The sequence below is a fragment of the Phyllobates terribilis genome, unplaced genomic scaffold, assembly GCF_046119375.1.
Source record: "Phyllobates terribilis strain yellow unplaced genomic scaffold, ASM4611937v1 Scaffold_5__5_contigs__length_657084704, whole genome shotgun sequence".
NCBI classification, from domain to species: Eukaryota; Metazoa; Chordata; class Amphibia; order Anura; family Dendrobatidae; genus Phyllobates; species Phyllobates terribilis.
In genome coordinates, this window is record NW_027362765.1 from 370,810,510 (window position 1) to 370,828,291 (window position 17,782).

Below are 17,782 nucleotides of genomic sequence, written 5' to 3' on the forward strand. Positions count from 1 at the left end.
GCGGCGACATCTACTGCAGCAGACGGGCGCAGTCCTCTAATCATCCAGACGGAGGACAATGGCGAGGTAAAGCATGGCGGAGGCTCACCTCAATGGCGAGGTAAAGCATGGTGGAGGCTCACCTCAATGGCGAGGTAAAGCATGGCGGAGGCTCACCTCAATGGCGAGGTAAAGCATGGCGGAGGCTCACCTCAATGGCGAGGTAAAGCATGGCGGAGGCTCACCTCAATGGCGAGGTAAAGCATGGCGGAGGCTCACCTCAATGGCGAGGTAAAGCATGGCGGAGGCTCACCTGCAGCAACAGCTCCTTCTCCACCAACTCCTCCGTCTTCGTGATGAGACGTTTCTGTAAAGTCTGGATCTTCTGGATCAACTCATAGGAACTGGGGTCACTGGCCTGGAGACACAGGAGAGGGGAAAACGGGGAAAGGATCACAATATTCCCCCATAACAGTGTCACTCACAGATCCCCCCCCATAACAGCGCATCATTCCCTTTGTTCTATTAAAGGGACATTCCAGCCCTTTTGTCATCTTTTGGGTGATTTACAGTAACGGTGCAGTAGCGTCCCCCGTACCTCCAGTCTCCTCCACCTGTGCACATTCATGGGGTTCTCCAGCTCCTCCTCCAGCGCTCGGCAGCGCGTCCGCTCCCTCAGCAGCTCCTTCTGCATGTGATACACCTCCCGCCTGGATACAACCGCCAATGACAGGCCAGAAAGCAACGGAAGGTGGAGAGGGGAGGAGTCAGATATTCAAATTAATACTGCACAAATACAATTTAAAATCATTTCTCCTCCCACTTCTCCAGCCAATAGGAATGTGCCGGGTGCAGTGATACATGATGTAACATAAATAATAATGGCGGGTGCCCTTTAAGAACAAACAACCATGCTCATTATGGCGCCTTACACTTCTCGCTGTCTGTGGAAGATCAGGGGGCGGTATGCAGATCTCCTCTGCGCGCAAATAATTCAGCATTCATTGCTTTAAAAAGCCGCCAGTAAGACCGCCCCGCGCTACACCACGCTACACCGCGCTACACCGCGCCGGCCGCACAATTATAATGTGACGCGAGGGGGAGAAGCCAATTATCCGGCTGTGGAAAGGTTGACTCTGCAAACGCTGCGTTATCCCGATGAATTATTTAGGACAAGTTACCTCTGACACTTCTCAAACTTCCCCCAGAATGGAAATCACAACATGTAACTGTAAAAAGCTGGGAGGCGGCGTAATAACAGGAAGATGGGCATAAAATAATACCGCCACCTCTGATCAAGGTCATAGAACAGCACTGAATCTCACATTACATATATCACTGAGAATTAGGAAAGATTCTCCCATTATAACTACCAGGATCGCAGAATTATATTCTTATACACAGGGGGCAGTATTATAGTAGTTATATTCTTGTACATAGGAGCAGTATTATAGTAGTTATATTCTTGTACATAGGAGCAGTATTATAGTAGTTATATTCTTGTATATAGGGAGCAGTATTATAGTAGCTATATTCTTGTACATAGAGGGCAGTATTATAGTAGTTATATTCTTGTACATAGGGGCAGTATTATAGTAGTTATATTCTTGTACATAGGGGCAGTATTATAGTAGTTGTATTCTTGTACATAGGGACAGTATTATAGTAGTTATATTCTTGTACATAGGGACAGTATTATAGTAGTTATATTCTTGTACATAGGAGCAGTATTATAGTAGTTGTAGCGCCGGCGTCCCTGCCCTCTGCTAGGCAGGGACGCTGTTCCCCTCACCTCCTTGCTCCGTGCCCGGCGTCCTCCTCCCGCTCTGCTGGCAGGGCGCGCTCCTTCCCGGCCACTGTGCTTAGGGCGCGCGCGCGCGCTCTCCCTCCCTCTTAAAGGGGCCGCGCGCGCCGTCCTAAGGAGTCCCCGGCCAATGGCCGGAGGACTTCACCATATATAAGGCACCTCCTCCAAAATGGAGGTGCCCGAGCAATGTTGTTGCACTGTTCACTACTCTGCTTCAGCCCTCAGGTCCCGTTGCCAGTTACCTGCCAGATACCTGCCAGATTCCTGCCAGATTCCTGCCTGATTATCTGCTACCTTCCTGCTAGTCTGAGGTCCGACGGTCTGCCTTACTACTCCTGTCAGTCTGTCTAAGGACCAGCCTGCCCGCTCACCTGGGAGCGCACATCAGCCACCTGCCTGCTTGCCTGAGGTCCGACGGTCTGCCTTCCAACTCCTGTCAGTCTGTCTATGGACCAGCTTGCCCGCTCACCTGGAAGCACACATCTGCTACCTGTCTGCTAGCCTACCTGGAGGCTCCGCCGTCACGTGCTGTGACCACCTGCCTGTCCAGTGACTCCTGCCCACTCACCTGGGAGCGCTCATCTGCTGCCTGTCTGCTAGCCTACCTGGAGGCTCTGCCGTCACGTGCTGTGACCACCCGCCTGTCCAGAGACTTCTGCCCGCTCACCTGGGAGCGCTCATCTGCCGCCTGTCTGTTGGTCTTCCTGGAGGCTCCGCCGTCACATGCTGTGACCACCCGTTCATCCAGAGACTCTCGCCTGCTCACCTGGGAGCCCACGTCTATCATCAGCCGCCACAGGTCGTACCAACCCCTTACCTAGAGACTGCCCCGGTCACTTGCCGTGACCATCTGCCCGTTCATCCAGAGACTGCCCCGGCCACTTGCCGTGACCATCTGCCCGTTCATCCAGAGACTGCCCCGGTCACTTGCCGTGACCATCTGCCCGTTCATTCAGAGACTGCTCCGGTCACTTGCCGTGACCATCAGCCCGTTCATCCAGAGACAGCCCCGGTCACTTGCCGTGACCTCCAGCCCATTCACTCAGAGACTGTCCCGGTCACCTGCTGTGACTTCCTGCCCGTCTTCCCTGGTCACCACCCGCTCCCTTACAAGGACCGCCCCCTTGTATAGTAGCTCAGAGATTCCGCCTCCCAGACCCGTTACAGTTTGCTCGGGCCATGGAACCCGGTGGCACCCAAGCTCTCTCGTTCTCGGACCTGTGTCATGAACTGTCCCGTCAAGGGTCCCAACAGGAGTCCATCCTGGGTCACCTGCAGAATGTCAATACTCGCCTGGACACTCTGACTGCTCCACCAGCAACCTCCGCCAGTGCCATGACTCGCAACCCGGCAGCTCCGCTGCCCACCAATACCATGGTATCCTACCCCGGACCCCGGCTTTCTGCACCTCCTCGCTTCGGAGGCGACTCCGCCCAGGCTCGGGGCTTCATTAATCAGTGCACCCTGCACTTTGAACTCCTGTCCCACCAGTTTAACTCCGACCGGGCCAAAATTGCCTTCATCATGTCCCATCTCACCGGGGAGGCCCTGGCCTGGCTAAATCCTCTATGGGAGAGAGGAGACCCCCTGGTGTCCGACTTGCCTGCCTTCCTCACGGCTTTCCGGAAAGTCTTCGACGAACCCGGACGGAAGACCTCATCCGCATCATCACTGCTACGCCTCCGTCAGGGAAATCTCACCGTGGGCCAATATGCCATACGGTTCCGTACCCTTGCCTCGGAGCTGGCCTGGGATAACGACGCTCTGGTATCCGTCTTCTGGGAGTGTCTGTCCGGCCGTATTAAAGATGAACTTGCCGGTCGGGACGTTCCTACCACTCTCGATGACCTAATAACTCTTGCCACCCGGATTGACCTACGGTTCCAGGAGCGTGCCAAAGAGGTCGCCCGTGAGAGGAGGTTTCCACGTCTAGCTCCTACTTTTCAGAAACCCGTCACTCCCTCCGTCTCTCCCCAGGTACACTCTCCTGAGCCTATGCAGGTCGACCAGACCAAGATGGTCAAAACCCGTCAGGACTTACGCCGTGCCGAGGGGAGCTGCTTCTACTGTGGCAGTAAGGAGCACCGGATCCGTGCCTGCCCAGAGAGGTCGGGAAACGCCTGTGTCTAGGTTCGCTCAGAGAGGTCAACCTAGACAAGAATAAATCCTCTCCATCTCTGCTGCTGTCAGTTTCAATCGTCTGCGGGGAGAACCGTTATTTCGAACTAGCCCAACTGGACTCTGGAGCAGCCGGGAACCTTATTTCACAGTCCCTGGTAGAGAAATACCGCATCCCCACCAAACCTCTGGCTGTACCCTTGTCTGTTGCTGCCGTGGATGGGGGTCTCTTACCACGCCCCATCCAACTCATCACCGAATCCATTACTCTGCAGGTGGGAATGCTGCATTCTGAGAGTATCTCCTTTCATGTTCTGCCTGGACTCTCTTACGCCCTCCTGCTAGGTCTACCTTGGCTCCAGAGACATGCACCCGTGCTTGACTGGCAGACCGGAGAAGTCCTTCGCTGGGGACAGGACTGTCATAAGACCTGTCTGGTTCCCGTCCATCCCGTCCGTCCTTCTCCTACCCCAGCTAATCTACCTGGACTTCCGATTCCTTATTGGTCTTATGCTGATGTCTTTAATAAAAAGGAAGCAGAGACACTACCCCCTCATAGACCATACGACTGCCCTATCGACTTGTTACCCGGTACTACTCCTCCCCGTGGGCGTATTTATCCATTATCCGCTGCTGAGACCCGGTCGCTGTCCGAATATATTGAAGAGAATCTGGCCAGGGGATTCATCCGGAAATCTACCTCCCCGGCGGGAGCAGGCTTCTTCTTCGTAAAAAAGAAGGACGGCTCTCTCCGTCCCTGTATAGACTATAGAGGCCTTAACCAGATCACGGTGAAGAATAAGTACCCCCTTCCGCTCATTCCGGAGTTATTTGATCGTCTGAGAGGGGCTAGGATCTTCACCAAACTGGACCTCCGTGGGGCGTACAACCTGGTTCGTATCAGTCAGGGGGATGAATGGAAGACGGCATTCAACACCCGGGACGGCCACTATGAATATCTGGTAATGCCCTTTGGCCTCTGTAACGCTCCTGCCGTCTTTCAAGAGTTGGTCAATGACATCTTCCGGGACCTTCTCTACTCCTGCGTAGTGGTGTACTTGGACGACATCTTGGTCTTCTCTCCGGATCTCCAGACTCACCGGAGGGACGTTCGTCAGGTCCTGCTCAGGCTCAGGCAGAATCACCTCTTCGCTAAATACGAGAAGTGCCTCTTTGAGCAGACCTCGCTTCCGTTTTTGGGCTACATTATTTTTCAGACCGGCCTACGAATGGATCCAGAGAAACTGTCTGCCATCGAGAAATGGCCTCGACCGGAGGGGTTGAAGGCCATTAAGCGGTTCCTGGGCTTCGCCAACTACTACCGCCTCTTCATACCACACTTCTCTTCCCGGACTGCTCCAATTTCCGTGCTCACCCGTAAGGGTACTAATCCCAAAGAGTGGCCACCCGAAGCAGAGGAGGCCTTCCTTTCCTTAAAACAGGCCTTCTCTTCCGCCCCGGTGCTGCATCGCCCGGACGGCAACAAGCAGTTCTTCCTGGAAGTTGACGCCTCCTCCTCTGGAGCCGGAGCGGTACTTACTCAAAAATCATCTTCCGGGAGGATGGTAACTTGCGGCTTCTTCTCTAAACTCTTCTCCTCCTCAGAGCGCAATTATTCCATAGGAGACCGAGAGTTATTGGCCATCAAACTGGCATTGGAGGAGTGGCGTTACCTGCTCGAGGGGGCTCTTCACCCGGTAATAATTTACACTGACCACAAGAACTTGGCTTACCTCCAGCATGCCCAGAGACTTAACCCGCGCCAAGCCCGGTGGTCCTTATTTTTTGCTCGCTTTGATTTTGTTCTTCATTTTCGCCCGGCTGACAAAAACGTCAAGGCGGACGCCTTGTCCCGATCCTTTCTGGTATCTGATCTCGAGGAAGATCCGAAACACATCATCGATCCCGCCAGAGTAATGCAGGTGGCTCCCGTGAGTCTAAATCGTCTCCCTCCCGGAAAGACATTCGTATCAGTACCTGATCGGGAGAAGATCCTTCACTGGGGTCACTCGTCTAAACTAGCTGGCCACGCCGGTCAGAAAAAGACCCTCCAGCTTATTACCCGGCACTACTGGTGGCCTACCCTGCACAAGGACGTAATAGACTTTGTTTCTGCCTGTGTGTCCTGCGCCCGCAACAAGGTTCCGAGACATCTGCCAGCCGGTCGCCTCCTTCCGCTCCCAGTACCTGCTGCCCCCTGGCAGCATATAGCAATGGACTTTATAACAGACCTCCCAGTCTCTGCCGGTTGTACGGTCATTTGGGTGGTCGCTGACCGCTTCTCCAAGATGGCTCATTTCGTTCCCCTGCCAGGCCTCCCGTCTGCACCCGAGCTAGCTAAAGACTTTATTCATCACATCTTTCGTCTTCATGGCCTGCCCCTCCACATCGTGTCGGATCGTGGGGTACAGTTCACCTCACGCTTCTGGAGAGCCACTTGTAAACTGCTAGATGTCACCCTGGACTTCTCTTCCGCTTACCACCCACAGTCCAATGGTCAAGTGGAGCGGATCAATCAGATCCTGACCAGTTACCTCCGGCACTTCGTTAATGCCCATCATTCTGACTGGGTGGATCTCCTACCATGGGCCGAGTTCTCTTATAACAATCACGAGAGCGAATCCTCCTCCAAATCCCCGTTTTTTGTAGTCTTCGGTCAGCATCCTCGGATTCCTTTTCCTGTCTCCACCTCTGTGGACAACCCGGCTGCGGAATCTCTCGTTAGCAAATTTTCCTACATTTGGGAGAGTACCCGATCCGCACTCCTTCAGTCGTCCGAACGGATGAAAAGACACGCAGACAAAAAACGCCTGGATCCTCCACAATTTCGTCCCGGAGATAAAGTCTGGCTCTCATCTAAATATGTCCGACTCAAGATACCTTCTTACAAGTTAGGGCCTCGGTTCATCGGTCCTCTGGAGGTCATCAGTCAGATCAACCCGGTGGCCTATAAATTGAAACTCCCGGCCAACTTACGGATCCCTAACTCCTTCCATGTATCTCTCCTCAAACCTGTGGTACTTAACTCTTTTTCCAAGTCTACAGGTACGCCTCCTGCTCCGGTTTCTGCTGAGGACGAGTTTGAGGTAGAGAACATTCTTGCCACCAAAAGGGTAAGAGGAAAGACCTTTTTTCTAGTAGATTGGAAGGGGTTTGGTCCTGAGGAGAGAACGTGGGAGCCCCGGGAGAACATCCATGCCCCTCTTATCCTTGCTAAATTTCTGTCAGGCCTAAAAAAGGGGGGGCCTAAAGGGGAGGGTACTGTAGCGCCGGCGTCCCTGCCCTCTGCTAGGCAGGGACGCTGTTCCCCTCACCTCCTTGCTCCGTGCCCGGCGTCCTCCTCCCGCTCTGCTGGCAGCGCGCGCTCCTTCCCGGCCACTGTGCTTAGGGCGCGCGCGCGCGCTCTCCCTCCCTCTTAAAGGGGCCGCGCGCGCCGTCCTAAGGAGTCCCCGGCCAATGGCCGGAGGACTTCACCATATATAAGGCACCTCCTCCAAAATGGAGGTGCCCGAGCAATGTTGTTGCACTGTTCACTACTCTGCTTCAGCCCTCAGGTCCCGTTGCCAGTTACCTGCCAGATACCTGCCAGATTCCTGCCAGATTCCTGCCTGATTATCTGCTACTTGCCTGCTTGCCTGAGGTCCGACGGTCTGCCTTCCAACTCCTGTCAGTCTGTTTATGGACCAGCTTGCCCGCTCACCTGGGAGCGCACATCTGCTACCTGCCTGCTAGCCTACCTGGAGGCTCTGCCGTCACGTGCTGTGACCACCCGCCTGTCCAGAGACTTCTGCCCGCTCACCTGGGAGCGCTCATCTGCCGCCTGTCTGTTGGTCTTCCTGGAGGCTCCGCCGTCACATGCTGTGACCACCCGTTCATCCAGAGACTCTCGCCTGCTCACCTGGGAGCTCTCGTCTATCTTCAGCCGTCACAGGTCGTACCAACCCCTTACCTAGAGACTGCCCCGTCACTTGCCGTGACCATCTGCCCGTTCATCCAGAGACTGCCCCGGCCACTTGCCGTGACCATCTGCCCGTTCATCCAGAGACTGCCCCGGTCACTTGCCGTGACCATCTGCCCGTTCATCCAGAGACAGCCCCGGTCACTTGCCGTGACCTCCAGCCCGTTCACTCAGAGACTGTCCCGGTCACCTGCTGTGACTTCCTGCCCGTCTTCAATGGTCGCCACCCGCTCCCTTACAAGGACCGCCCCCTTGTATAGTAGCTCAGAGGTTCCGCCTCCCAGACCCGTTACAGTAGCTATATTCTTGTACATAGGGGCAGTATTATAGTAGTTATATTCTTGGACATAGGGGCAGTATTATAGTAGTTATATTCTTGTACATAGGAGCAGTATTATAGTAGTTATATTCTTGTACATAGGGGGAAGTATTATAGTAGTTATATTCTTGTACATAGGAGCAGTATTATAGTAGTTATATTCTTGTACATAGGGGGCAGTATTATAGTAGTTATATTCTTGTAAATAGGAGCAGTATTATAGTAGTTATATTCTTGTACATAGGGGGCAGTATTATAGTAGTTATATTCTTGTAGATAGGGGCAGTATTATAGTAGTTATGCTCTTGTACATAGGGGCAGTATTATAGTAGTTATATTCTTGTACATAGGAGCAGTATTATAGTAGTTATATTCTTGTATATAGGGAGCAGTATTATAGTAGTTATATTCTTGTACATAGGAGCAGTATTATAGTAGTTATATTCTTGTATATAGGGAGCAGTATTATAGTAGTTATATTCTTGTACATAGGGGCAGTATTATAGTAGTTATATTCCTGTACATAGGAGCAGTATTATAGTAGTTATATTCTTGTACATAGGAGCAGTATTATAGCAGATATATTCTTGTACATAGGGGGCAGTATTATAGTAGTTATATTCTTGTACATAGGAGCAGTATTATAGTAGTTATATTCTTGTACATAGGGGCAGTATTATAGTAGTTATATTCCTGTACATAGGAGCAGTATTATAGTAGTTATATTCTTGTACATAGGAGCAGTATTATAGTAGATATATTCTTGTACATAGGGGGCAGTATTTTAGTAGTTATATTCTTGTACATAGGAGCAGTATTATAGTAGTTATATTCTTGTACATAGGGGGCAGTATTATAGTAGTTATATTCTTGTACATAGGAGCAGTATTATAGTAGTTATGCTCTTGTACATAGGGGCAGTATTATAGTAGTTATATTCTTGTACATAGGAGCAGTATTATAGTAGTTATATTCTTGTATATAGGGAGCAGTATTATAGTAGTTATATTCTTGTACATAGGGGCAGTATTATAGTAGTTATATTCTTGTACATAGGAGCAGTATTATAGTAGTTATATTCTTGTATATAGGGAGCAGTATTATAGTAGTTATATTCTTGTACATAGGGGGCAGTATTATAGTAGTTATATTCGTGTACATAGGAGCAGTATTATAGTAGTTATATTCTTGTACATAGGGGGCAGTATTATAGTAGTTATATTCGTGTACATAGGAGCAGTATTATAGTAGTTATATTCTTGTACATAGGAGCTGTATTATAGTAGTTATATTCTTGTACATAGGGGCAGTATTATAGTAGTTATATTCTTGTATATAGGGAGCAGTATTATAGTAGTTATATTCTTGTACATAGGAGCAGTATTATAGTAGTTATATTCTTGTACATAGGAGCAGTATTATAGTAGCTATATTCTTGTATATAGGGAGCAGTATTATAGTAGTTATATTCTTGTACATAGGGGCAGTATTATAGTAGTTATATTCTTGTACATAGGAGCAGTATTATAGTAGTTATATTCTTGTATATAGGGAGCAGTATTATAGTAGTTATATTCTTGTACATAGGAGCAGTATTATAGTAGTTATATTCTTGTATATAGGGAGCAGTATTATAGTAGTTATATTCTTGTACATAGGAGCAGTATTATAGTAGTTATATTCTTGTACATAGGAGCAGTATTATAGTAGTTATATTCTTGTACATAGGAGCAGTATTATAGTAGTTATATTCTTGTACATAGGGGGCAGTATTATAGTAGTTATATTCGTGTACATAGGAGCAGTATTATAGTAGTTATATTCTTGTACATAGGAGCAGTATTATAGTAGTTATATTCTTGTATATAGGGAGCAGTATTATAGTAGTTATATTCTTGTACATAGGGGGCAGTATTATAGTAGTTATATTCGTGTACATAGGAGCAGTATTATAGTAGTTATATTATTGTACATAGGAGCAGTATTATAGTAGTTATATTCTTGTACATAGGAGCAGTATTATAGTAGTTATATTCTTGTATATAGGGAGCAGTATTATAGTAGTTATATTCTTGTACATAGGTGCAGTATTATAGTAGTTATATTCTTGTACATAGGGAGCAGTATTATAGTAGTTATATTCTTGTACATAGGGGCAGTATTATAGTAGTTATATTCTTGTACATAGGTGCAGTATTATAGTAGTTATATTCTTGTACATAGGGAGCAGTATTATAGTAGTTATATTCTTGTACATAGGGGCAGTATTATAGTAGTTATATTCTTGTACATAGGGGCAGTATTATAGTAGTTATATTCTTGTACATAGGGAGCAGTATTATAGTAGTTATATTCTTGTACATGGTGTAGAGGGACGGTATGATATTAGTTCTATAGCATCTTCAGTAGAGGTGGTGAATGCCAGGACATGGAAGTCACCATCCTCATGCATGGAGGTGTTAATACCTGAGGTCTTCCACATTGGCCACTGTTTTGGACAATATTCCTTTTTCCCGCCTCAGTTTCTTAATCTCCAGTTTCAGGAGTCGGATGTCCTCCACCCTCTGCTTGTACTGGCTCTCCCCTTTGTTCAGGATGGATTGCTGGATTTTGATCTTCTCGTACAGTAAGGCCAGTTCATCATTCCTCCGGACCAGCTGGGTGCCCAACATGTCCCTCTCGCCAATCACCTGCGCACAATGATAATAATCAATGTCAGAAACGATGACGGCAGCAGAGCCGACAAATGTGAGAGCACCGAGAACAGATGTGTCCTGTGTAACAAATACTTAAACTTATGAACTTAGGTAAAGTGCTCGGTCAGGATAAGTAATATATGTGCACAGTGACTGCACCAGCAGAATAGTGAGTGCAGCTCTGGAGTATAATACAGGATGTAATTCAGGATCAGTACAGGATCAGTAATGTAATGTATGTACACAGTGACTGCACCAGCAGAATAGTGAGTGCAGCTCTGGAGTATAATACAGGATGTAACTCAGGATCAGTAATGTAATGTATGTACACAGTGACTGCACCAGCAGAATAGTGAGTGCAGCTCTGGAGTATAATACAGGATGTAACTCAGGATCAGTAATGTAATGTATGTACACAGTGACTGCACCAGCAGAATAGTGAGTGCAGCTCTGGGGTATAATACAGGATGTAACTCAGGATCAGTAATGTAATGTATGTACACAGTGACTGCACCAGCAGAATAGTGAGTGCAGCTCTGGAGTATAATACAGGATGTAATTCAGGATCAGTACAGGATCAGTAATGTAATGTATGTACACAGTGACTGCACCAGCAGAATAGTGAGTGCAGCTCTGGAGTATAATACAGGATGTAATTCAGGATCAGTACAGGATCAGTAATGTAATGTATGTACACAGTGACTGCACCAGCAGAATAGTGAGTGCAGCTCTGGGGTATAATACAGGATGTAACTCAGGATCAGTAATGTAATGTATGTACACAGTGACTGCACCAGCAGAATAGTGAGTGCAGCTCTGGAGTATAATACAGGATGTAACTCAGGATCAGTAATGTAATGTATGTACACAGTGACTGCACCAGCAGAATAGTGAGTGCAGCTCTGGAGTATAATACAGGATGTAATTCAGGATCAGTACAGGATCAGTAATGTAATGTATGTACACAGTGACTGCACCAGCAGAATAGTGAGTGCAGCTCTGGGGTATAATACAGGATGTAACTCAGGATCAGTAATGTAATGTATGTACACAGTGACTGCACCAGCAGAATAGTGAGTGCAGCTCTGGAGTATAATACAGGATGTAATTCAGGATCAGTACAGGATCAGTAATGTAATGTATGTACACAGTGACTGCACCAGCAGAATAGTGAGTGCAGCTCTGGGGTATAATACAGGATGTAACTCAGGATCAGTAATGTAATGTATGTACACAGTGACTGCACCAGCAGAATAGTGAGTGCAGCTCTGGAGTATAATACAGGATGTAACTCAGGATCAGTAATGTAATGTATGTACACAGTGACTGCACCAGCAGAATAGTGAGTGCAGCTCTGGGGTATAATACAGGATGTAACTCAGGATCAGTAATGTAATGTATGGACACAGTGACTGCACCAGCAGAATAGTGAGTGCAGCTCTGGAGTATAATACAGGATGTAATTCAGGATCAGTACAGGATCAGTAATGTAATGTATGTACACAGTGACTGCACCAGTAGAATAGTGAGTGCAGCTCTGGAGTATAATACAGGATGTAACTCAGGATCAGTAATGTAATGTATGTACACAGTGACTGCACCAGTAGAATAGTGAGTGCAGCTCTGGAGTATAATACAGGAGGTAACTCAGGATCAGTAATGTAATGTATGTACACAGTGACTGCACCAGCAGAATAGTGAGTGCAGCACTGGAGTATAATACAGGATGTAACTCAGGATCAGTACATGATCAGTAATGTAATGTATGTACACAGTGACTGCACCAGCAGAATAGTGAGTGCAGCTCTGGAGTATAATACAGGATGTAACTCAGGATCAGTACATGATCAGTAATGTAATGTATGTACACAGTGACTGCACCAGCAGAATAGTGAGTGCAGCTCTGGAGTATAATACAAGAGGTAACTCAGGATCAGTAATGTAATGTATGTACACAGTGACTCCACCAGCAGAATAGTGAGTGCAGCTGTGGAGTATAATACAGGATGTAACTCAGGATCAGTAATGTAATGTATGTACACAGTGACTGCACCAGCAGAATAGTGAGTGCAGCTCTGGAGTATAATACAGGATGTAACTCAGGATCAGTAATATAATGTATGTACACATTGACTGCACCAGCAGAATAGTGAGTGCAGCTCTGGAGTATAATACAGGATGTAACTCAGGATCAGTAATATAATGTATGTACACAGTGACTCCACCAGCAGAATAGTGAGTGCAGCTCTGGAGTATAATACAAGAGGTAACTCAGGATCAGTACAGGATCAGTAATGTAATGTATGTACACAGTGACTGCACAAGCAGAATAGTGAGTGCAGCTCTGGAGTATAATACAGGATGTAACTCAGGATCAGTACAGGATCAGTAATGTAATGTATGTACACAGTGACTGCACAAGCAGAATAGTGAGTGCAGCTCTGGAGTATAATACAGGATGTAACTCAGGATCAGTAATGTAATGTATGTACACAGTGACTGCACCAGCAGAATAGTGAGTGCAGCTCTGGAGTATAATACAGGATGTAACTCAGGATCAGTAATGTAATGTATGTACACAGTGACTGCACCAGCAGAATAGTGAGTGCAGCTCTGGAGTATAATACAAGATCAGTAATGTAATGTATGTGTAGTCAGCCACTGGCTGGTGATGGGTTAGTCAATAATTTCGGACATCATCACTGGGCGGCTCAGAACTACACCTCTCCTGACACAGTTTAGCACTTCGGAATAGTTTGGATCAGACACAACTTATGGGATCGGGGCGATTTCTTTTCATGAATTTGAACAATTTACGTTATTTTTTAACCCTGTGTATACTGCAATGTTCTATGTTCCCTGGATTCTTCAATCCGGTCAAACATTTCTGTATGGACAGCACTTTACCTGTGGACATTCTCTTCATGTGAGATTTATAAGACTATAGATGAAAAATCAATCGTTTCTGATATTCTCATCTGTAAAGTCGCCGGGTTCTGACTTCGTTTTAACCCCGTGAGGCCCGGGGCACCTGAGGTTTCCAGCTTCTCATATATTTATTCCATGTATTTTTTAAAAGATATGAAATGAAATGTACAGTGGAATGAAGAAGTGTTTGCCGCCTTCCAGATTTCTTATTCTTTTGCACGTTAGTCACTTAAATGTTTCAGATCACAAAACAAATTTATATATTAGACAAAAGATAACACAAATAACCACAAAATACAGTTTTTAAATGAATGTCTTTATTATTAAGGGGAAAAGAAATCCAAACCTACAGGGCCCTGTGTGAAAAAGTGATTGCCCCACCCACCCCCACCTTAAAACATAAATTATCTGTGGTTTATCACTTCATGAGGAAGCTGAGTTCAGTTTCCCTAGCAAAACACAGGCCTGATTACTGCCACACCTGTTCTCAACCAAGATATCACTTAAATAGGACCTGCCTGACAAAGTGAAGTAGACCAAAAGATCCTCAAAAGCTAGACATCATGCTGTGATCCAAATAAATTGCGGAACAAATGAGAAATAAAGTAATTGATATCTATCAGTTTGGAAAATGTTATAAAGCCATTTCTAAAGCTTTGGGACTCCAGCGAACCACAGTGAGAGCCATTATCCACACATGGTAAAAAGATGGAACAGTGGTGAACCCTCCCAGGAGTGGCCGGCCGACCAAAATTACTCCAAGAGCGCAGCAATGACTCATCCAAGAGGTCACAGAAGACCCCACAACAACATCCAAACAACTACAGGCGTCACTTCCCTCAGGTAAGGTCAGTGCTCATGACTCCACCATAAGAAAGAGACTGGGCAAAAATGGCATACATGGCAGAGTTCCAAGACTAAAACCACTGCTGAGCAAAAAGAACATAAAGGCTCGTCTCAGTTTTGCTAGAAAATATCTTGATGATCGCCAAGACTTTTGGTCGAATAGTCTGTGGACTGACGAGCCAAAAGTTGAACTTTTTGGAAGGTGTATGTCCCATTACATAAGGCGTAGAAGTAACACAGCATTTCAGAAAAAGAACATCATACCAACAGTAAAATATGGTGGTGGTAGTATGATGGTCTGGGGCTGTTTTGCTGCTTCAGGACCTGGAAGACTTGCTGTGGTAAATGGAACCATGAATTCTGTTGTCTACCAAAAAATCCTGAAGGAGAATGTCCGGCCATCTGTTCGTGACCTCAAGCTGAAGCACACTTGGGTTATGCAGAAGGCCAATGATCCAAAACACACCAGCAAGTCCATCTCTGGGTGGCTTAGAAAAACAAAATTAAGACTTTGGAGTGGCCTAGTCAAAGTCCTGACCATAATCTGATTGAGATGCTGTGGCAGGACCTTAAAAAGGCGGTTCATGCTCGGAAACCCTCCAATGTGGCTGAATTACCATTTTGCAAAGATGAGTGGCCAAAATTCCTGCAAAGCATTGAAAAGACTCATTGCCAGTTATCGCAAAGGCTTGATTGCAGTTGTTGCTGCTAAGGGCCCAACCAGTTATTAGGTTTAGGGGGCAATCACTTTTTCACACAGGACCCTGTAGGTTTGGATTTCTTTTTCCTTTAACAATAAAAGACCTTCATTTAAAAACTGCATTTTGTGATTACTTGTGTTATCTTTGCATAATATTTACATTTGTTTTGTGATTGGAAACATTTAAGTGTGAGAAACCTGCAAAAGAATAAGAAATCAGGAAGGGGGCAAACACTTTTTCACACAACTTTATGTGGCTTGTGTCTTCAGTGCTTGGAGACTAGAAATGATGCCCAAAGTGTGGCCTCCCCAACGTCTGTTCATTGAGTTGGACAATGAGAGACATCTGCAGCTTTTCACTGACACATTTTAGAAATTAGTGGGGTCTCTACAGCTGAGACCAAAATCTGTCTCACCTGATCTCACTGACCCCCTTTAACAGACCTGCCACGGTAAGTACTTAGTGTGGACAAGGAATTTAAAAGCCCCATTTACTACTACGGAAAAATCCTCAGCAGAGAAATGTGTGGAACTTCTGTGGACGACCCTTTAAAAAAACGTGTGGATGTGGGAGTGCGGACAACCGTACCTGGTCCAGCTCCTTCCTCTGTCGGAGACGCTCGGCGTCCGCTTCGGAGATGATCTTCAGTAGTTTGCATTCTTCGGCCTCCTGGTTCTCGATGAACTGTTTGGCCTCGATGCTCTGCTGCTTCATCTTCTGCAGTTCGGCCTGTGATAGGAAGGACATATAATGGTCAGTGACACAGCGAGGGACGTGTGACCGATATATGAGTCCCGACTAGGGGCCAGCACCTTCTCCCATGAAAAACCTTGTTAAAATTCTCCCCAAGTTTTTGGAATTGACTAATCTAGGTTTCTCTTCTTGTGCCAACCAATCACTTGCTTTTAAAGGGATGTTCTTACTTTGGCAAGTAAAGGCATATTGATAACATAATAATTGCTGGGGGTCTGACCTCTGGGACCCCTACCAATCCTGAGACAGAAGGGCCTTCACCCTTGGTTGTTCCTCCGCACAGAGGCGCCTCTGGCCATCAGCTTTGTCTCAGCTACAGATTCCTGTTCAGCTGGATGACAAAGAGCGCTGCTCTGCAGACACAACCTATAATCCACACTGCGGCCCCTTCCTTCTCAGATGGGGGGCATGGGATCGGCCCCCTCAGCGATCAATAAGCAATGGCTTATCCATTACTTCCTACATTGATAACACCCCTTTATAGTCGCTTCATCCCAACAGACTGGCGAGGGTCCGGGAAGCGTTAGGAGAGGAGCACTGGAGCAAAAAAGATTTGCGGCACCCAATATTGACCTCTGGCCTGGTCCTCTGTGGCAGTCAGTCTTCACTTCTGCGCCCGTCATCCTCACCTCGCCAGGACTATGAAGTGACTAATGCCTTGATGAGGATGTCGGCCGCAGAAGGACCGGAAATAGGAGGTTCCCACTAGTGACATAAAGCCTTTCCTCTCGGTACCAGCGCACCTAGAGACCCATCTGTGCTAGGACACAATTGCCTAGCCAATCCTATCACACATCACTGGCTATAGGCGCCAGTGATTCAGGCACAGACATGCCTTGCATCTGTGTTTAAGACACTTTTTGCAGCTATTTTGACAATTGGGAGTGGCTATGTTGAAAGGGCTGTGGCTTAAATATTTCTACGATTTTGATGCTTTGATGCAATATATTGGCGTAACCAAGTCGACCAATAAGTGGTGTAAAGTCAGACAAAAAAAAAAAAAAAGTGTAACGATTGCATTAGCCCTTTAACACCCCAGAAGTATCAGTAAAGCAGGGGTTCACTGTGCGGCTGTAGTGTAATATAAAAGCACACCAATTCATCCAGCGCAAAATAAAGATGCATCACTGTATACAGTATAAAGGCCGTTCAAGAGATCGGAAGCCATATTTGTTGTCACCACAAATAATAGGCAAAAATTACATAAAAAGTCTTCCCATAAGGACAAAATGATGGCTTCTACTCACTGCGGATGTGCAGCAATGTTCCTATCTGCGGTAATGATAGCACAGAGCAATGTACGAGACGCTTCCTCTATCTCCTGAAATTCAGGGTGATGACTCTACAGAGGGTGGTCATCATGGCCGGCATGGGGCAGGAATGATCAGGGTGAGGGAAAGGACCACCCAGGGAAGGAGTGATCAGGGTGAGAGACGGGACCGCCAGGGGCAGGAGTGATCAGGGTGAGAGACGGGAGCGCCCGAGGCAGGAATGATCAGGGTGAGAGACGGAACCGCCCGAGGCAGGAATGATCAGGGTGAGAGACGGGAGAACCCCGGGGCGGGAGTGATCAGGGTGAGAGACGGGACCGCCCGGGGCAGGAGTGATCAGGGTGAGAGACGGGACCGCCAGAGGCAGGAGTGAGCAGGGTGAGAGACGGGAGCGCCCGGGGCAGGA

At 47.2% G+C, this 17,782-nt stretch overlaps 1 protein-coding gene across 2 annotated transcripts in view; it reads right to left on the bottom strand.

The window, feature by feature from the left end:
- The window catches only part of CFAP58 (cilia and flagella associated protein 58), a 74,791-nt gene that overhangs the window by 20,599 nt on the left and 36,410 nt on the right, over window positions 1-17,782 (bottom strand). For both annotated transcript variants that reach the window (XM_073684760.1, XM_073684761.1), the window contains exons 12-15: window positions 15,941-16,081; window positions 10,648-10,871; window positions 578-689; window positions 293-397 (exon numbers count right to left, since the gene is read on the bottom strand). In XM_073684760.1, the coding sequence (XP_073540861.1) occupies window positions 293-397; window positions 578-689; window positions 10,648-10,871; window positions 15,941-16,081 (582 nt within the window). The remainder of the gene's footprint in view (window positions 1-292; window positions 398-577; window positions 690-10,647; window positions 10,872-15,940; window positions 16,082-17,782) is intronic.